Here is a 22,167-nt window from a genome sequence, read left to right as displayed (position 1 = left end):
AATAGACCTTTACTTGGGTAGATCAATTTGTATTTAAAATATGCCTTTTTAAGCATTACTTTTTGAATTTTTATGTTCGTGCCTGTGTATGGGTGCACACATGTCAAAGGCATGTTGTAAAGGTCAGAGGACAACTTGCAGGAATAGGTTCTCTTCTTCACCATATGTGTCCTGGGGGTGGAACTCAGTGTTGGTGCTGGCATTAGGAGCTAAACTATCTTTCCAGCCCAAAACATATTTTTACATTAATAATTCCACTTAACATTCACAATGCTAAGAGAGAGTACAAGTTTTGTTCTCATCTCACCAGTTAGGAGACAAAGTTAGATAGGTGAGTTGGTTTGCTCAAGAACAACAAGATTGTAAACCTAAAAAGATGGATCAGTCAATAAAGGGCCATACAAGCGTGAGGATGTGAGTTCTGACCCCTATAACCACATAAATAGTTGGGTGTGGTGGTGTACATATGTAATCCCAGAACTAGGAAGGTGGATTCCTGAGCTCACTGGCTAGCCAGCATAACCAGATCACTGAGCTCCATGTTAGTGAGAGACCCTCTCTCAAAAAAAGTAGGTAGAAAGTAACTGAGGGAGATGCCTGTCATAGTTAGGGTGTTATTGCTGGGAAGAGACACCATGACCAAGGCAACCCTTATAAAGGAAAACATCTAATTGAGGCTGGCTTACAGTTTCAGAGGTTTAGTCCATTATCATCATGGCGGGAAGCATGGCAGTGTACAGGCAGACATGGTGCTAAAAGAGCTGAGAATTCTACATCTTGATCCTAAGCAGCAGAAGGAGACTGCGAACCCCACTGGGAATAGCTTGAGACCTTAAAGCCCTCCCCAACAGTGACACACTTCCTCCAGCAAGGCCATGCCTATTCCAACAAGGGGCCATACCTATTCAAAGTACTGCAATAGCTGTCATCAACATACATGCATACACACATGAATAATATATACCACACATACAATATTAACACAATCAACCTTTTAAATAAGAATAAGAACACAGGGAGCTGGAGAGATGGCTCAGAGGTTAAGAGCACTGGCTGCTCTTCCAGAGGTTCTGAGTTCAGTTCCCAGTAACCTCATGGTGGCTCACAACCATCTATAATGAGATCTGGTGCCCTCTTCTGGTGGGCAGGCACACATGCAGGCAAGATGTTGTATACATAATAAATAGATAAATCTTTAAAAAAAAAAAAAAAAGACTAAAACCACAGACTTTTCTGTGAATTCAGATTGCTTTCTACTCCTCCAGCCAACCTGAGCCTGGGGGATTGTAGAGTAGATCTTATTCTTTAATTTATTTCCACATGAACTGGCATAGCAAGTTTGTCAGTAGAATTTACCAGAGTTCCTGAAGTAGTCTAAAACTGATATCATACGTGGTGTGAGTAGAGAGGGAAGGGGCAAAGGGAGTATCTCATGTGTCAGTCAGTACTGCTTGAAATTCTACCGTGGAGTAGCAGCCTTTAAAGGCTGAAGCCCAGAGACCTGGACGTCCACTTCCTGAGCACGTAATCTCAAAGGAGATGGTTTCTCGGGGTCACGGCACTTGTGTGTCTTTGAACAACATGACAGAGCTACACTTCAGTTCACTGAGCCATTAGAACATATCCCTCTCTTTATTCTCTGCCCTCCGTTTCCTAGTTGCAGCACCTGTTTTGCTATGGTTCTTTCTAAGTTGTTGATTGAACCAAGAATATTTATTCTAACAGGCCAATCCAGAGACCCCAGAAGACTTAATTAGGTAGATGAGCAGTGTTATAAATGCACTGCTCTCTCCTGAGCAGACCTTTCTCTCCTACCCTGATCTAGGTCAGATGACCAGGGTTTCTTGAACAGTGGTAACATTTCAAGCCAGGAAAATGATTTGCTTTTAGAAATTTTAACTTTCAAAATGTAGAGACAGGTCCAAAGCAGTCATACTCAGTTTACAGGCCCTGCTTCGCTAACACCCTTAGCCCTGCATTAGTTCAGATAGTGTTGAAATTTCATTGACTATTAGAGTCCCAATAGGAGGGGAAGGAACATTAGAAATTAGTTAGCCCGCCAGACGGTGGTGGCGCACGCCTTTAATCCCAGCACTCAGGAGGCAGAGGCAGGTGGATTGCTGTGAGTTCAAGGCCAGCCTGGTCTACAAAGCGAGTCCGGGACAGCGAAGGCTGCACAGGGAAACCCTATCTTGAAAAAACAGAAGAAGAAGAAGAAAAAGAAGAAGAAGAGGAGGAGGAGGAAGAGGAAGAAGAGGAGCAAAGAAATCTAGCCCACAGCTGGGGCGTGGTGGCACATACCTGTAATTCCAGCACTCAGGGAGGCAGAGCCCGACAGATCTCTCTCTATGAATTAGAGGCCTGCCTGGTCTACAAGGCAAGTCCAGGACAGCCAAGGCCAAGAAAACCCCTGTCTCAAAAAAAACAGAAGGAGAAGAAGGAGGAGGAGGAGGATCAGCTAGCCCAAATTCTGCATTGTACTAGTGAAGGAGAGAGGAAAGAAAAAACCAGCTACTTATTGAGCGACTGTGCCCTGTTTCCTTTTCTGACTCATGCCAGATTGCCTGATACCTTGGGCTCACTGCAGAGCCTGTGGCTTTCTTGCAATTCTCACTGTCTGGGGACAGACATTATTATTTATTATTCTTGAGCTACTGTTTGATTAACAGTGCTATAAGGAGCTGCTCTGTGCTTACAGCTTCCTCTAGGGTGGCACTGGAAGTTACCCCCAGAGTTCCTGGCTTTCAGAAGGATCAGGAGAAAAACCAAGAGATCTTCTTTTCATCTTCATATCCACAGATTATTATTTAGTGAAGTATGTTCAGATGGCATCTCTGGGAATACTATTACATTCACATGCACACTTAAATGCAGAGGCAAATACACTAAAGTTTACATATCCCCTAAAGAACCTAAGAGAGCTAAGACAGAAAGGGACCATCCTTTTGCATGTACCAGATAGGACCAGCCTAAAAGAATTCCATGGTTCCTTGATAACTGAGGAGATGAGATCAGAGTGGGAGTTGCCAGCACCCGTGCCCTCAATTTCAGCGAAGGTCACTAAGCTGGGGAGGAATCATTTCTGCCTTTTCAGAGGTAGGTAGGAATTTCCTGTGGTTGCCATTTGCCTAATGCTTGTCCTTATCTCTGCATCTTACAGCATTTCAGTGCTGGATTACCCGTGCTGCACCATCCAAGATTTGCCAGAGCTTACTACCGAGAGTCTGGTAAGCAGATGGGGATTTGTGGCCTTTGAAGTGGCTAATGGCAGAGGCTAACATTTGCTTCTTCATGTCTTCTCCAGTTCCATGATTCCATAGTTTGGGTGTCTCAGACCAATGAAGGCACATTGGCAAGAGCACAGAGGCGGCAGGGCTTTAAAGCTGCTGAAGGATTTGGGAAAGCTGAGCCTAGCATCTTACAGAGAAGAGGAAAGTCAGTGAAAACACTGAGGAGGAGAGGGAATTTAGAAACATAATAAGATTGAAACAGAAGCTATGCTAATTATCAGCAGAATCTCTTCTGGTGTCTCTCCCACCACCACCACCTCTCTCTCTCTCTCTCTCTCTCTCTCTCTCTGTTTCTCTGTCTGTTTCTCTCACTCACACTCTCTCTCTCTCTCTCTCTCTCTCTCTCTCTCTCTCTCTCTCTCTCTCTCACACACACACACATACACACACACACACACAAATCCATCTTCCTTATGTTGTGGTATAGGCAATGTGCTTCTCCTTTTCATGTTAGTTATCAAGCCCAGGAATATAGATTTAGAAAATTCCTTACCCAGGAAGATCTTCATCCTAAAGCAGGTCTAGGCAAATCAAAACAGTCCATCATCTATCTTCATATCCCTAGAGCCTAACACTGTGTCTGGTACGTTGAAGACCTCCGTAATGCTAAAGGATATTACCCAGGGGTGCTTCAGCCCTTTGTCCCCAACTTTAATACTTACAGAATGCTAGGTCAGGAAAGTCCGTTATGCAAAAATAGAAAATTCCTCCTGTGGTGCAGGTTTTATAAGCCATAGGAGTTGAGTTGTTTTTTGGAGGGGGGGCACATGCCAAGAGCCATTTAACTCAGTCCTTTATATTTCAAAGATGAGAAACATGAAAACTCAGTGGGTGAACTGACTTGTCACAGTCCACTTCTCATGGATGACAGACCCCAAATTAGACATGAGTCAAAAGATCATGTCCTGAAACATCATAGCTAACACATTCCTTGCTATCGGAATAGAGTCCCTGTCTTATTTAAATGTGATCTCAGCAGCCAAGGAAGCGGCAATAATTTTACTCCTACAGAGATGTAAAAACTCGCCTAACCTTTATTATTAACGTGGTAATACTGAATCTGTAAAACAATTCTATGAAGCTGGTGTTACTCTTTTGTTTGTTTTCTTCTGTTGGAGATAGGGCCTATTTAGTCCTGGCTGTCCTGGAACTTGCTATGTTGACCAGCTTGGCCTTGACCTTACAGAGACCTGCCTGCCTCTGTATCCCTAGTGCTGGGATTAAAGGCTGCCATGCCCTGCTCAATATTACTATTTTATAGGCGGAGAAGTTAACTGCTAAGACTTTAGAGTTGGAAATAACAAAGTTGGGGCTGGAGAGATGGCTCAGGGGTTAAGTGTATTGGCTGCTTCAATTCCCAGCACCCACATGGCAGCTTACAGCCATCTGTACTCTCTGTTTCAGAAAATCTGATGCCTCATTCTGGCTTCTAATGGCATTGAATGCACATGGTGCACAAAATACATATGCAAGACTAACACCCATACACATAAAATAAACTTTAAAAGAAAGTAGGAAAGTGTGTCTCTGAGATTAAAATTTGGAAGGAATGATATATTAAAATGCATAAACAGTGTTACATAGTTGCATTAAAACCCTGCTATTGCCCTGGCATAGTGGGACACACCTTTAATCCCAGCACTCAGGAGGCAGAAGCAGGTAGATCTCTGTGAGATCAAGGCCAGCCTGGTCTACAGAGTGAGTTCCAGGATAGCCAGGGCTACACAGAGAAACCCTGTCACAAAAACAAAACAAAACAAACATTATACTATTGGTAGAGTATTTCAAATGTAAATTCAGCCTTTGTGACCTGAATCTATTACTTTTTTAAATGAAAAAAAAAAAGTTTTATTACATTTATTTTATATTTATCGACTTATTTGTGTTGTGTGCATGTGTGGTACAGCACAGGTGTAGAGGTCGGAGAGCAACTTGCAGGAGTTGGCTCTCACCTTCCAACATGTGGATCCCAGGGATCAAACTCAGGTCATCAGGCTGAGCAGCAAGCACCTTAACCCACTGAGCCATCTTGCCACCCCTGAATGTTTTTCTTGATAGCAGTGTGTGTCTGGCCTCCATTCCAGCTCCTCTAGCTCCTGCATAGGAGTTAATGGGAGTTATGATTTCACATAACTTCCAGCTGACCTCTCGGGATATGAACAAGTAATTGTTTATATGGCTATGCCTTCTGTTAAGACTTTATTACTATGAAGAATGAACAAAAGCATATACTTAGTTAATTAAAAGTCTTAGTGATATTTTAGTCTTTTTGGTGGAAACAATAGTGGCATCTGGTGGTTTTGTTTAGTAACCACAGACTTTTTTCTTAAAATATATGTGCTTCTCCAGACCAGTGCAATTTTGGCACCTAGCAAATTTATCTCACACAGGTTCTCAATGTAGTGGTCTGTTTACCTACACTAATAATACCTGTAGGCAGAAAGGGCTAGTAAGTTTATTTCTTTTCAGGCTCACCAAATTGCAAGCACAAGAAATTTACTGCCTTTGATATATGTTATTTACTTTCAATAACTTCAAGCTTTTTTTCCTGATTACAAAACTAGTAGTAGTACGCTTATGGGAGAAAAATGAATAAACAGAAAAGTATGAGGAATAAAATAAAAATATTACCGATGACCTGCATATAAACATTGTCTATATTTTACTACAACTAGAATGTACATAATCATTTATATAAAATTTCATTAACAAACTTTATAGTTATATATAAATCTATTGCATATGTATGTTCTATTTAATATGGTTAAATTTGCATATTTGCAGTAAAATTTTATTAAGCAATTTATTTTTAAGTCATATTGGATATAAATCCAAGTACATGTTAAACAGATACATTACCATTGATGGTTGGGCAGATATTGCATCTTTTATATATATTCATCATTTTTACATTGGATGTTTTATAACATATTACTGTAATAGTACATTTATAATTTATAAGCAAACATACATCTATTTGGAAGTATACATAAAATGATTTTATATTGAGTATGTTTGATGAAAATATGCAGAAACTACTGCTTTAGAGTATAGTGAAATGAGCTCAGAGTTGCAGTCCCATAATTTGTTTGTAGACCTATTAATTCTAAAGGGGAATCTTACAGGTTATGTGTCATCTTCCTTCCTTTGTCTCTTGTTTATTTGTTACTGAAACAGGGCTCATTTGTGTAGGCAAGGCTCACCCAGAACTTACTGTGTAGCCCAAAATTCCCTCAAACTCAAAATCCTCCTTCCTTCCCTTCCCAAATGCTTTTTCATAGAAAGTGTGGAAAATTCTGTGTAAACCCATTGTCACTGCTGCAAAACTAACCCAGTGATCCCTGTGATTTAGTCAGAAGCATAACATTACCTGCTACGTTGCTATGACCAAAGAAAACAAAACTGATGAAGGAACTTAAGGAAGCGTGGGGTTATTTGGACTCACGTGGCAGCAGGAACTTGAGGCAGCTGGACACATTGCATTTCGGGAGGCAGAGAGCTCAGTGCACCTTCTCCCTGTCCTGTAGTCAAAACTAGCCTATGGAACAGTGCCGCCCACATTAAACGTAGGTTTCTCACTTGTTACCAAGAGGCTTGTCTCCAAGGTGATTCCAGACCCTGGCAAGTTGACAATATTTACCCGTCATGGCATATTTTGAACAATATGGGCATGCATGTGGCCCACCTGTAGATTAAAGATCAAAGGATAAGGACAAGGTGGTATTTATGAAATAATGAAAAACCAGTCAGAAACTGTCCTTGTCCAGTGTCACCTTTCATTGTCCTATGTGAGTAGAACTGGATAGCCAAAGCCTTTTAGAGGGCTGTGGAAAGTTAGCAGTGAGTCAAAATTTGCATGACTAGTCATTTGCAAAGAAATGTTTGGAACTTATTTTTAAATCTAGGGAATGGAATTTGTAAGTTAATGTTTAAAAGATGGATCGTTAGGAAATTGTTCAAATTTGGGCTTGATTTTTTTTTTTTTTTTTTTTTTTTTGTAGAAAAAAGACATAAAATGTGTTTACTTCACTTAAATTTAGATGCCCAGTCCTCTCCCTAACCCTTATCAGAGGTCTCACAGCTCCCTAACCAAGTGCTTCCAGTGTCCCAGTGTGACTCTTAGTCTGCGCTTTCTTTCCGGAATGCAATCACTGCACTCAAGTATCAAGGTGTGTAGCTTTCCTGTAGACACTGTTTAACCAGGTACGATCCTTCAAAAGAAAGGTTTTTGGGGACACTTGCAAGTAGGGACATTTGCTGTCAAGCCTGACAACTTGAGTTCAGACCTAGAATCCATGTAGTAGAAGATGAGGACTGCTTCCTCAAGTTCTACACACACACACACACACACACACACACACACACACACACACAGAGATATACTACTACTACCACTACATAATAGTCAGTCAGAGACATGAAATAACAGTGCCCATTTAGGATGAGTTTACTGGAGCTTTCCTTCTCTCTTTTCCTGTTGCTGTGATGAAAAATGCCCTGAATAAGCAGTTTAAGGAGGAAGGGTTTATGTTGGCTCACAGCCCCATCACAGTAAGGACATCTTGGCAGCAGGAACTGGTCACACCATAACTACAGTCGGAAGGAAGAGGGATATGAATGCGTAAGCTTAGCTGGCTTTCTCTTTCCTTTTTATGCAACCCAAGACCCAAGCGCAGGGAATGGTGCTACCCACTGTTAGAGTGGATCTCACCCAATCAGTTAACCTAATCAAGATAATCCAATGGCCCAACCAGTAAAAGAAAGCACTTGCTACAAACAACTCTGGCAACCTGGATCAATCCCTAGATCCCATGGGAGCCAGCTATACCCAAAATAGTGTACAGTCTCCTAAAATAGTGTACAATCTCCCAGAATGGGACCAAACTCCTAGCAATTGCAAACATCACTTATGAGTACAAAGTATACGGGAGTAAACATTTCATCTGTTTCTAAGTGAGAAGCACAGAAAGTTTGCTGGAGTCAAGTTCCTGTTCATGTATTGCCTTTCTAGCCAATACTTGCTCTAGATAAAAAGTCTTGTGGTGGCACACACCTTTAATCCCAGCACTGAGGAGGCAGGTGGGTATCTGAGTTCCAGGACAGCCAGGGCTACACAGAGAAACCCTGTCTCGACCACCCCCAACTGTTGCAGTTGTTTTATCTTATTTCTGTTTATTCATTTGTTTGCCTGGGGTTCAGGTGCAGAGTTCTTGTTACTGAGCTATAAGTTTTGGGGTGAGGGATATTATGCCCTTTGGTGTGTAAAGGGCAGGGAGTGAGGAGGCAGCCTTTCACACTGGGATACTCACCTGAGTTGACCAACAGAAACATGCAATCTTCTAGGGGGAGGAAATCTGTGTGGGTTCTGAGGTGGTGATGGATGCTCCTATTTCAGGAAGCTGGAGACAACAGCCAGTTCTGCTGGAGGAACCTCTTTTCCTGCATTAACCTCCTGAGGCTACTCAATAAACTGACCAAGTGGAAGCACTCGAGGACCATGGTAAGCGGCGCTTCAGCCCACACAAGTGTCCATTCCGCTGTACTTTAAATCATTAGTGTTTGTAGATTGCCTACTTGGAAAGATCTGTAGATAACCGGTGAGTGCTGCATATGGTTCTGCGCTACCTAATTCCAGGCACTTGTTCCCTGGCTGTTTCTTTTCAGGGAACTACATATAGACACATTCTTAAGGCAGCTCTAACAAGAGAAGCCAAACACGCTTGGATTATGCTTCACATCCTAAAAATGTTGCAAGTCTAGCATTATTACAATGCTGCTTGTAATAATTAGAGGCTGGCAACAACCTAAATGTGCACTAATAAAGACCAACTGCTTAAAAAAATTATGATGTGTCCTTCCAGTAGGATATGATAAAAACTAAACTAAGAAAACTAAAAGAATGAGGTATTTCTCTGCTGATATGGAATAATTTTCAAGATATATTATTAAATTAAATGAGGCTTTTAATCCCAACACTCAGAGAAGGAAGAGGCAGGGAGGATCTTTGTGATTTCAAAGCCAGCCTGATATGTATAAAAAGATCCTATGGGATGTGGGGGTTAGAAAGATGGCTCAGTAGTAAAGAGCATGTACTGTTCTTGCTGACCCAAGTCTGGTTCCTAACACCTATGTCAGGCAGGTCACATCTGCCTGTACCTGCAGAGAGAGCCAATGTCTCTTTGTCTCCAAGGGCACCTGTACTCACATTCATGTGCACACACATACACTTTTTAAAAATTAAGCAAGATATAGAACAGTGTAGTTGGCTATTACTTGTGTTAAAATATAAAAATAATATATATGTTATATACCCGTAGACAAAATTATCTCCAGGGCCAGTGAGACGGCTCAACTGGCAAAAATGCTTGCTATGCATTCCTGGTGCCTTGAGTTTGAGTCTTGGAACCCTCAGTGGAAGAGAGAACTAAAAGTGGTCTACTGACCTCTGCACTAGTGCTATGAGGTATTTGCATACATGTGTAAAGACACATACATGTGACAAAATTTAACTAAGTTCTTTTAAATCTTAAGAAAATAACAAAAAGGCTAGGTGGTGATGGCTCATGCCTTCAATCCCAGTACTCAGGAGCTTGGAGGCCAGCCTAATTGTACAGAGCAAGTTCCAGGACAGCCAGGGCTACACAGAGAAACCCTGTCTTGAAAAACAAACCAAAAATCTCCAATTATACGCAGAAACTAGTAATAGTGGAAATGGTATATATGGTAGATAATGTTTATTTTGAATTATATATTGTAAACTTTAATTTTTTTTAATTATTCATTTCATGGTTTGCCTTTATGTATGTATATGTGCCACATTGTGCTTAGTACCCTCAGAGGTCAGAAGAAGGCCTTGGATCCCTTGGAACTAGAGTTACAGATGGTTGTGAACTACCATGAGGGTGCTGGGAATTGAACCCAGGTCCTCTAGAAAAAGCAGCAAGTGTTCTTAAATGCTAGCCATGTCTCCAGTCTGATATTATAAACTTTAAATGAATTGGGTTTTGGTTTTGTTGTATATCACAAGACTGGCTTTGAACTCATGATCAGCCTTGAATACTGTGACTACAGGCATTTGACACTATGTCTGGCTTAATCTGCAAGTGTACACATGTGTGTGTGTGTGTGTGTGTGTGTGTGTGTGCGCACACACGCATACAAGCATGTGTGTGTGTGTGTGTGTGTGTGTGTGTGTGTGTGTGTGTGTGTGGTTCTTTTATATTCTTGAAGACTAATTCCTATGTAGAGTTTGGACCATAGGTCTTAGCCAGGTTTGCTATATTGTCTGAGATGGAAACCCTAAGAAATTTGACATAACGATGATTTTTGTCACCCGTGTCCCTGGGCAGATGCTGGTGGTGTTTAAATCAGCTCCGATCTTAAAGAGAGCCCTCAAAGTTAAGCAGGCCATGCTACAGCTTTATGTCTTGAAGCTACTAAAGATACAGACTAAGTACCTTGGGCGCCAGTGGAGGAAAAGCAATATGAAGACCATGTCAGCCATTTACCAGAAAGTACGCCACCGCATGAACGATGACTGGGCTTTTGGAAATGGTGAGTGTTCTTTGGGAGCTCAAGCTCATTGATTCAGCCAGGCTGACTGGGCCACTGAGCTCCAGGGAATCCTACAGCGCTGTGGCTGTAAATGTGTACTGCTGCACCTGGCTTTTATGTAGGTATTAGGGACCCAAAGTTGGGTCCTTATGCCATCTCCCCAGCCCCTAAATATGATACAGATTTTATGATATGGTAAAATGTTTGCCTACTTATAGTTTTTGTTTTAGGGTTTTTCGGGGGAGGGGAGTTGTTTTTGGTTTTGTTTTGGTTGTTTTGTTTTGAGACAGAGTCTCACTATATAACCTTGGCTGTCCAAGAACTTACTATGTAGACTAGGCTGACCTCAAACTCAAGAGATCTGCCTGCCTCTGGCCCCCAAATGCTGAGGGGAAAGGATTGTGCCACTGTGCCCTGCTGAGTTGGCCAGACTGATTTTTCATGATCTGCTCCAATCTCCCTTTCCTTGAGAGGTGATTGTATTCCAATGGGAAATTTTAATTCCCTAGGGAAAGCTCAATAAAAGCAATTTAATCGTTCTTTTGGATGAAATAATAAACTCCTAGAAAGAAATAAACAACAAAGAACTACAGTATAAAGTCCTCCCATCTCCTTTCTCATCAGTAACTACTGTTACTAGTTTCTAAGCTGCCAAAAATCGTTTCTGTATATATTAGTTTATATGTGAACATATGTTTACTTTTTAAACCTGCAAGCATGCTATATATCTACTTTATACTCTGCTCTTAACAGTAAATTCTAAGCCGTTTCACTGTTAGAATCCCATAAGCCGTGCTCTGTGGAAGAGAGTAACATCCGGTTGTATGTATCTTTCCCTTCCTCTCTTGCTATGCCAGACATCGATGCCAGGCCATGGGACTTCCAAGCAGAAGAATGTACTCTGAGGGCCAACATTGAGGCCTTTAACAGCCGCCGGTATGATACACCGCAGGACTCAGAGTTTTCACCTGTGGATAACTGCCTGCAGAGCGTGCTGGGGCAGAGGCTGGATCTGCCCGAAGATTTCTATTACTCCTATGAGCTCTGGCTGGAGAGAGAGGTGTTTTCACAGCCCATCTGTTGGGAGGAGCTGCTCCAGAGTCACTGAGCTCCAAATGCTGCGCTTTGCGGATCCTGCCCATTCAGGCTTCATACTGAGCTCTAGGAGCGTGTGACAGGGAGAGTTTCAGCTCAGCATGCAGCAGGGATGTCCAGCGTAATTCAGGGCTATCCTGGCTGCCATTAGGCCTGGAGGTGGTTACAAGACTGGGATCCGGAGTCAAAGCAAATGCATCATCTGCTCGCCCCAGGCTCAGCTAGGTACCTAGTTGGCCCTGAAACCACCCAATGGATCAGTCCTGGACAGGCTCTTTGATGAGACCTGCTTTAGTCTTGCCTAAAGCCAGACTAGCCTTTGCTAGCCACAATAGTGAAATAGTGAAAGGGCTTTTGACCCATGACATTCACCTCAATCAGTGGGATAGGTATAGGCCATAAAATGAGATTTTCTTCCTGCTCACTGTAAATGCCTGGGACTTATAACTTAGCAAAACCAACTTTAGACTGTATTTCACATTTAAAATATTGACACCTCTTTATGAAATGATCACTGGCTCTAAGATGATTTGAGAGCACTGCATCTTTATAAAGGATAATTGTCTCTAAAACATTGCATGTTACAGAACAGTGTATTGTGTAGGGTTTTTTCCTGAAGATATATGTTCAATGTAAAAAAATATTTCCCGTGTATTATAGTGCATTGAATGATTTGCCGTTTGGGAAGAACTGCAGCTAATATAATATGGCCTTCTCTAAGAATAGCTTGTATTTTTCACAAATTACTTCAGTTCTAAAATGGCCGGGTACACTGAGGAAAATCACTTTCTAGTATGACCCCAAATCCTCACTTGAGTAGGAGAGGAGTCGTGCTGTTTGAGACAGGGTCAGGCTATGTAGCCCTGACAGAACTGGAACTCACTATGTAGCCAGGCTGGCCTTGAACTTGTAATGACCCTCTTTCTGTCTCCTGAATACTGGGATTATAGGCATGGGCCACCACCTCTAGCCAATTCTCTCTTTTTTTTTTTTTTTTTTTTGAGGCAGGTTTCTCTGTGTAGCCCTGGCTGTCCTGGACTCCCTCTGTAGACCAGGCTGGCCTCGAACTCACAGCGATCCGCCTGCCTCTGCCCCCTGAGTGCTGGGATTAAAGACGTGTGCCACCATGCCTGGCTGCCAATTCATTTTTAAATAAGTTGATTTTAGGAGGTTTTATTTACTGAGATCTGTCCGTTTGCTTTTGTTGTTGTTGTTGTTTGGTTGGTTGGTTTGGGGTTTTTTTTTTTTTTTTTATTAAAAGCAACAGCATCAGTTTATATTTTCTCTTTCATGTTCATTATTTTTTACCCTTTTCTTTCTGTCTCTCTTTCTAATGGCTAACAGTTCCAATATGATTAGTACTGGAAGTATACATTTTATGTCTCTACTCCTCCTTTATTAAGAAATAAGATTTTTTAGAAATAAATTGAAGCCGAGCGTGGTGGTGCATGCCTTTAATCCTAGCACTCTGGAGGCAGAGGCAGGCGAATCTCTGAGTTCAAGGCCAACCTGGTCTACAGAGGGAGTCCAGGACAGCAGCTAAGGCTACACAGAAAGACCCTGTATTGAAAAACAAAGAATGAAAGAAAGAAAGAAGAAAGAAAAAGAAATTGATATGGTCATATTATTTTCACTTCTGCTCTTCAACTTAAATCTTTGAGCTTTTTTATTTCAAAGGTCTTACTGCCCACACACTACTGAACCTTATGATGGCACAAGGATGCTTTATTCCTAGAGAGCTGGTCCAAACTGTCTCATTTCCTCTTCCTTTTGTCGACCACAATACCATTTTAAATCATGCTAGAGACCAGCGTTATCCAAAGGAGCAGTCAGGAACTCTGTGCTTTGGGTATCAGGGCTTCTTACTGTGGAAAGTGACAATAAGTGTAAGTGTGCAACAGATTAAGTGTTTTAAGTGATTTGCACATTTGTATCAAAGCATGACAGCAATCCTCATTTCAAGCAGGTCACTGAGTGTAGCAGCAGGCCATTTTGTTAATCTGGGGTCAGGCTACTGTGATTTTAATGACATCTGAGTGAAAAGGTAATTTTCCAGGAAAGAGAGTAATCACCAATCTACTTTTTTCCTCCCAGAGCTGAGGACTGAATCTAGGGCCTTGCACTTGCTAGGCAAGCGCTCTACCACTGAGCTAAATCCCCAACTCCTCACCAATATACTTTAAAGTTGTATCATATTCGATTGTGTAAAGAGAAAATAAGTTGCCTTTAAAACACACCCAATATACACAACACACACAAATGCTTTCTGAGGCACAGAAGTATGCTAGGCTTTAATATATCATGTGCTATTATTTATAACTCTTGAGAAGATTAATTCTCAGTGCAGATGGAGAAGCTACTATACCTTGCAAGGATGAATGATTCATTTCAAATCACATCTTTTTTTTTCCCTGCAATTTTCTGTGGCTAGCTTTCTGGGATCGACAGCTAGCCTCACGTCTAAGATAACTGGGTCAGGTCTCCCAGATTGAGAGCTTGTATATTTAGTTAGGAATAGCTTTAGATTAACTGACACTTAATGGTGATTACAGTTACCACACAGAAGCATGCTGTTTGGACGATATGTAAAATAAGGACCTTATTTGTGACTATCTCAGTCATTTGTGTTGATTGATAATATTGTTCATCTCACCAAACCACTTTAATAAAAAAAAAAAAAAAACCTGGAATTAGATATTCGGTTTTTAATTCTTTAACACAAGATAATCTTGAAGTCATGTTTGATAGAAAAGGATACAGGATTAAATATAGATCTCAATGATGTAACAAATGTTTATTTCGTCATCGTGGGTCTGGACCCAGCCATTGACTCACCTTGGATTACTGAATTGACTTTTCTATAAAATTACTCTTATTCTGCCTGGCTGTTTCTATCTAGGACAAACTGTTTCATAGTTAATGGAAAAAGAAAGAGACAGACCATCCCATGCAAGTGCATTTCAGAGCTCCTGGATGTGGCAGAAAGGAGATTGTTCGTGCCGTTGGCTGATGCCGTGCAGTTGGCTCACACGGGCAAGCCTGACAGTGTGCAGAAGCATGCCCTGCCCGAGAGTGACAGGTATGGGGTGGTGCAGTGCTTTTGTGGTCATGCCAATGAGTATCTGTTCCTATCAAATCTTATCCAGTGAGATCTCCAAGTCCAGGATCTCATCAGCTCTGCGTGCAGTGCCTTTCTCTTCTTTATTGACACAGGGTCTCAGGCTGATGCTGACGCAGATGCAGTGTCTGTCAACCCTGAGACTTATTTTGGTGGGTTTTTGCTTTTGTTTTTTCTCCTATTTTCAAGACAGAGTTTCTCACTCTGTAGACCAGGCTAGCCTTAAATTCAAGAGATCTGCCTGCCTGTGCCTCCTGAGTGCTGGGATTAAAGGCATGCACAACCACCACCTGATACCAGGACATCTTTATACAACTTAAACACATACAATATTTTTGTCAATGATGTCTCAGTTAAGGCTATATTTGTTTTGCTCTGTTTTTGAGGTGGGGTTCTCACGCAGTACAGGCTGTACTTGCTTTGAACTTAAAATGAACTTAAACTTTGGTATCTATCAGTCCATGGTGATTCTGTGATCCTCTGAACAAATAAAAATAAATCCCCAGTCTTTTGGGTAGGGAAGATCTTTACGCTACTTACTCTATAGATGTAGTTCCGTACCTCTCAGGGTTCTTCTCTGGGGTTAGAAACTGAGGCAGTAGCCGGGCGTGGTGGCACACACCTATAATCCCAGCACTCAGGAGGCAGAGGCAGGTGGATCGCTGTAAGTTCAAGGCCAGCCTGGTCTACAAAGAGGGTCCAGGACAGCCAAGGCTGCACAGAGAAACCCTGTCTCAAAAAACAAAAACAAAAAAAAGAAAGAAAGACGCAGGGCTGGGCATAGTGGCACACTCAAGGAGGCCAAGGCAGGCAGATCTCTGTGGTTTCAAGGCCAGCCTGATCTACAAAGTGAGTCCAGAGCAGCCAACGCTACACAGAGAAACCTGTCAAGAAGGGGGGGGGGGGGGGGGAGGGAGAGAGAAGAAAGAAGAAGAAGAGAAGAAGAAGAAGAAGAAGAAGAAGAAGAAGAAGAAGAAGAAGAAGAAGAAGAAGAAGAAGAAGAAGAAGAAGAAGAAAAGAGAAGAAGAAAAAGAAAGAAAGAAGCTGAGACAGGAAGACTGTGGTTTGAGGGCCAGCCTGGGCTACATAGTGAAACCCTTGTCTCAAACAAACAAAAAGGCGCATGCTTCGGGAGCCCATGCCAACTGTAGTAGTCTCCTCTTTTTCAGCTCCTGGCTTCTCCACCTGAAGTGCTGCCAAAATGTTGCTTTCTAGCAAGCGACTCTGGATAAGCAGGATGTGGAAGGGGAGTGGGTCACCGTGAGAATGGATGCCAGTGTTCCTGGGATGACCAGAGAGTGATGACCAGAGGATCGTGGTTGCTGTTCCCGGTTGTCCTCGTGAGCCACATGATGGTGTTCCCCTGGGTGACAAGTACTCCTTAGAAGCAGTTGCTACAGAACTCAAATCTCTGCTGGGCAAGAATGTTCTGTTCTTGAGGGATTGTGTGGGCCCAGAAATAGAGAAATTCCATGCCAACCCAGCGGCTGGGTCTGTCATCCAGCTGGAGAACCTCCTCTTCCGTGTGGAGGAAGGAAGGGGGGAAGGATGCTTCTGGGAACAAAGCTAAAGCTAAGCCAGGCAAAATAGGTGCTTTCCAGAGGCCACTGTCCAAACGCAGGGGTGTCTATGTCAGTGACGCTCTAGGAACTGTGCCCACAGGCCATGTGGGTATGAATCTAATGCAGAAGGCTGGAATTTTTTTATTTTTTTATGAAGGAGCTGAACTACTTTGCCAAGGCTTTAGAGCGCTCAAAGTGACCCTGGCCGTCTTGGGCAAAGCATGCAAGATCTGGCTGATTAATAAATGCTGAACAAATTCAATAAGATAATCATTGGTGGGGGGAATGGCTTTTACCTTCTTTAAAGTGAACAACATGGAGATTCTCACTTCTCTGTATGACAAAGTAGCCATTGTCATCAAAGGTTTCATGTCCAAAACATTACCTTGCCCGTTGACAAGTTTAATGAGAATGCCAAGACTGGATGCTGACTGGGTAGGTTTGGACTCAAATGCTGCAGCAGCAAGAAATATCTTTAACTATGGCTCCAGGTAAATTGATTGTTTGGATACCACTCAGGGTATCTAAGTGGGAAGCTTTTTCCAGGGAAGCCAAGTTCCTCACTGATGCAGTAGTGAAAGTCACTTTTAGGGGTTGCATTACTGTCATGGAGAGTGGGGATGCTTCCAGTGCCACACACTGTGCCGAATGGCATACAGGATAAGATCAGCCTAGTGAACACTGGGAGTGGTGCCAACCCAAAAGCCCCAGGGGGTGAAGTCCTTCCTGGATGGTTGCTCTCAGCAATGGTTAGTATTTTCCTACCTTTGGGTTCCTGTGCACAGCTGCTAAGTTCGGTTAGTATTTTCTATATCTCCATTTGGAGTTAGCACAAGTTGCCAAGAGATGTCACATCAGGAGCCCAGCATCTCAGCTTATCTTTACTGCACGGGTGCTTCACTGCACTTCGAGATCCCCTTTAAATTCCTTAGTGATGAAACCACTGTCTGTATTCTACCTGTAAAAGAAAGTAAGCTGTAACAGCTTAATTATCTTCCTCATGTGGGATACTGCTCATGGCTCTACATGGAAATAAGATGAAATTTCAGTTCTAGGTTCAGAGAAATGAATGACATTAAACAATAAAGATGTCCACTGAGGACAAGGGGCACAGGGTTAGTTCCTTTTCTTTCTTTCTTTTCTTTTTTTAATAATATATTTTATTAATTTATTCATATTACATCTCAGTTGTTATCCCATCCCTTGTATCCTCTCATTCCTCCCTCACTCCTCTTTTCCCCTTACTTCCCTCCCCTATGACTGTGACTGAGGGGGACCTCCTCCCCCTATATATGTTCATAGGTTATCAAGTCTCTTCTTGGTAGCCTGCTATTCTTCCTCTGAGTGCCACCAGGTCTCCCCATCCAGGGGACGTGGTCAAATATGGGGCACCAGAGTTCGTGTGAAAGTCAGTGTCCACTCTCTACTTAACTGTGGAGAATGTCCTGTCCATTGGCTAGATCTGGATAGGGGTTCGAAGTTTACTGCACATATTGTCCTTGGCTGGTGCCATAGTTTGAGCAGGACCCCTAGGCCCAGATCCACCCATCATAATGTTCTTCTTGTAGGTTTCTAGGACCCTTTGGATCCTTATATTTCCCCATTCTCCCATGCTTCTCTCACCTAGAGTCCCAATAGGACGTCCTCCCCTCTGTCCCACTTTCCTGGTAAGTGAAGACTTTCATGGGACATGCCCCTTGGGCTAGTGTCCAGATATAAGTGAGTATATACCATTCCTGCTTCTGAGTTAACTCAAAACAGGGTTTCTCTTGTAGTCCTGGCCATCCTGGATTCACTTTGTAGACTAGGTTGGCCTCGAACTCACAGCGATCTGCCTGCCTCTGCCTCCTGAGTGCTGGGATTACAGGGGTGTGCCACCACGCCCAGCTAGTTCCTTCTCGAATACCCTTTGCTATGTCTGAAGAGGGGACTAGATATTTGTCCTGTACTCTCGGTGGCTGAGTACCTTCCTTAGTGTACTTCCTGGTTAAGGACTGTTGACAAACAGGTGTCATTTTCTGCTTGAACAGTCATTATCAAATGCTTTTTAAAAGTCCAATTCCAGTTTGCCAGCAGTCACGACTCCTTTACATGACTCTATAGATTTGATCACAGGCCCTTTGAATGTGGCAGGTCTCTGTAGAATCTCTTTTCTTTGAGCCTTTTTGTCCAGTGAAAGAATTTACTAGGGCTTTTGAATACCACATTCTGTTTGGTCCTTACCCTAGGGCAATGTGCTAAAACAGCCTTTTGATTCAAACCATTTTCATAGTTTTTCTTATAAGCTGGATAAATAATCACAGTGTTCAACCTTTGTTAAATATTGAAATTTCTGAATTACCTTTTCCCTATCCTTGATTGAAAATGGGCCAGCTTTTTGGAGCCATTCCTCTGGTAATATTTTAACAAATGCAGTTCATACTAACCAACTCCTGCTGCCAACATTTCTGGTTTCAAATCCTTTTACCCAGGTCAGACATGACACACACCTGTGATCCCAGCACTCTGGAGGCAGAAACAGGAGGATCCCTAGGAGTTCAAGACCAGCCTAGGCTATTAGTGAGTTCCTGGACCTCCAGGGCTATTTGAAACCTGCCTTAAAGAAGGAAGGAAGAAAAAAGGAAGGGAGGGAGGCAGGAAGAAGGAAGGGGAAAGAAAGGAGGAGGAACATTCTGTAGCAGAGCCTGGTAGCACTGGTTTGTAATCTCACAGGAAGGTTGAAAGTTCACGGCCAACTCAGGCAATTTAGTGAGACTCCATATAAAAAATTACCAAGGCAGGGGAGGGGAGGATTGGGACTTTAGGGGACATAGCACAATGGTAGGGTGTTTGCCTAACATATTTATGACTGGTCGTTCAATCTCCAATACTACCTGCCTCCAGAGATGCACTTTTCATCTTCGAGTGACCACAGGCATTGATTTGTCAATTTTTTGCACTGTATCATAGGTTGTCAGTCTTTAGAACACTAAGTTGCAACCACTAGTGTGAAGAATGTGTTATGGTAATCTCATACTGTTGGTGCTGTGTCTAACAACAAAACCCCAAGATTCTCAGTGACTTGTACCAACAAACCTTTTGGCCAGGTGAGGTGGCACATGCCTGTGGAACTCCCAGCACTCTGAGGCAGAAGGACCACACCTTTAATCCCAGCACTGAAGAGACAGAGGCAGGGGGCTCTCAGTGACTTTGAGGCCAGGCTAGAATGTACAATGAGAAACCGTGTCATAAAAACAAGCAGCAACAACAAAAACAGCTAAAAATTTCTTTCTAATGTATGGGTCTAAGTATGTATTGTGGGTGTTTGTCAGACCTGTCTTCTCTTTCTTGATTCTAAGCTCAGAGGTGGCTCATGGAAAAAGACTTTGTTCTCAGTAAATGGGAATAAGAGGCCAAGTCAGACAAATGGATTTGCCAGACGTGGCATAACTTTCCGGAGCTCACAGCAAAGCACCTCAGCTGGCCAAGCTTAATACTGTTACTTCCCTACAGGAAGGCATATAACTAGGAACAGCAGTAATGTCTACCACAGTTGTATGATATCTTCAGAAACATGGAGGTAAAGAGGTAGACCAGATGCTAGCTCAGCAATTGTGAATCATCACCATTCCTGTCCAGGGCCTCTGTGAACTTTAAAAGAAAAAAAAAAAAGCCTGAACTACAACTCCCAGAATCCCCTACACTACAGGATTCCAGGTTAAAAACCTAGTAGCAAAAGAAAGTGCAAAAGTCCATTATCTTCTGAAAGTAGTTCCGACCAATTAAACATACAGATAGACAGGATCTATGAGTCACAGCGATTCTCAAATAGCTCTGAGAAAAGGAGTCTGACTGTCTGACATGCTGAGAACCTCAAGAGCTTTTTAGTGAGCTACTGAGAAGCATTGGTTTCAGTGGTCTGTGGCATCTTCAGCTGTGACTTTCTCAACTTGTAAGACCTTGTCTCAAAATTTAAAAATTAAAAGCTACTTGGGAAGACAGAGGCAAGAGGATCTCTGTGTGATAAGTCAATGTTTTCTATAGTAAGAGATGTAAACAACATTTTTGTGGAACAGCAGGTTTTTAAACAGCCAGTACTAGTCTTGCAGGCTTAATCATATTTATGAGAGTCTACCCCCCATGGCCTAATCACACTGCACATATTTAATGCAACTTTTTAAAATAGTTATTTATTATTTACACAGTATTCTGTCTGTATATGTGCCTGCATGACAGAAGAGAACACCAGATCTCATTATAGATGGTTGTGAGCCACCATGTGGTTGCTGGGAATTGAACTCGGGACCTTTGAAAGAACAGACAGTGCTCTTAACCTCTGAGCCATCTCTCCAGCCCTATTTAATGCAACTTTATATGATGTTTTTCAACATGAAACACAAACCATAGATTTCGGAATAAGAACGTCTATACCATGATAATCTATACACATAATCTCTAAGATGGGGTAGAGCAAGAGGAGGCCTGACTCACCAGCAAGGCCCTGGAACATGCGGTGGTTTTGGAAAGGTTGGTTGGTGTGAGTAAATCCTAGTAGGTTGCTTTGGAAAGCATGCATTAATTGCTACAGCTCAACATAACTTGGATGGATGTTCCCATCAAAGTCCATGTATTAAAGGTGTGGTCTTTGAGGTGGAGGCTGGGGCGAAAATATTTGGTAACTGGGGAGCCCACTCACAAAATGGATCGTGAGACTTAGCCCCTTCCTTTGTTTCCTGGCTCATGTGATAAGCAGCTGCTCTGCCATTTGCTTCTGCCATCATGCGGTAACCTTACAGGGACCCAAGCAGCAAGTGTGGACCCTCCAGTGCTGTGAGCCACGATAACATTTCTCTCATGTTTCTGCTGTTGTTTTGTGGGATTATTCATTTGTTTCACAAGTCTCCCTTTGTAGCCCTGACTGGCCTGGGACTCTATGATGACCAGGCTGGCCTTGAACTCACAGGGGTTTGCTTGCCTCTGCCTCCCACGTGCTGGGATTAAAAGCGTGTACTTCCAGCAGGGCGTGGTGGCACACACCTGTAATCCTAGCACTCGGGAGGCAGAGGCAGGTGGATCGCAGTGAGTTCGAGGCCAGCCTGGTCTACAAAGTGACTCCAGGACAGTCAAGGCTAACACAGAGAGACCTTGTCTCGAAAAACCCGGAAAAAAAAAAAAAAAAAAGCGTGTACTTACATGACGGGCTACCTCAGGTATTTTGTTGCAGTGACAGAGGGTTGACATAGCCCATGTTTTCAGTTATTTTCCCCTAGTGAGCTTTCAGTAACTTCTGGGATTTTCTTAGAAATCCTTATCTAAAATGTACAGATAAATTAAGGCCTGAGAGGCTGGAGAGATGGCTCAGAAGTTAAGAGCACTGACTGTTCTTCCAAAGGTCCCGAGTTCAGTTCCCAGCAACCACATGGTGGCTCACACCTGTCTATAATGAGATCTGGTGCCCTCTTCTGGCTTGCAGGGAGAACACTGTATAATAAATAAATAAATAAATCTTTTAAAAAATTAAGGCCTGAGCACTTTATACATTTTCAAGAACATAGCCAGATAAGTTAAC

At 42.5% G+C, this 22,167-nt stretch overlaps 1 protein-coding gene and 1 pseudogene across 1 annotated transcript in view; both read left to right on the top strand.

Annotated features, from left to right (window-relative positions):
- Positions 1-12,583, top strand: part of Strip2 (striatin interacting protein 2) — a 40,485-nt gene extending 27,902 nt beyond the window's left edge. The window contains exons 18-21 of the mRNA XM_051151813.1: positions 3,161-3,227; positions 8,686-8,790; positions 10,640-10,844; positions 11,702-12,583. Coding sequence (XP_051007770.1) covers positions 3,161-3,227; positions 8,686-8,790; positions 10,640-10,844; positions 11,702-11,952 — 628 coding nt within the window. The 3' untranslated portion in view covers positions 11,953-12,583. The remainder of the gene's footprint in view (positions 1-3,160; positions 3,228-8,685; positions 8,791-10,639; positions 10,845-11,701) is intronic.
- A 115-nt stretch (positions 12,584-12,698) lies between these two features.
- LOC127194880 (phosphoglycerate kinase 1-like) lies at positions 12,699-17,449 on the top strand (annotated as a pseudogene).
- The last annotated feature ends 4,718 nt before the right edge of the window (positions 17,450-22,167 follow it).

Source organism: Acomys russatus, chromosome 10 (genome assembly GCF_903995435.1).
Source record: "Acomys russatus chromosome 10, mAcoRus1.1, whole genome shotgun sequence".
NCBI lineage: Eukaryota > Metazoa > Chordata > Mammalia > Rodentia > Muridae > Acomys > Acomys russatus.
The sequence above is the reverse complement of the archived record's forward strand: the minus strand, read 5'-3'. Positions and strand labels throughout refer to the sequence as shown.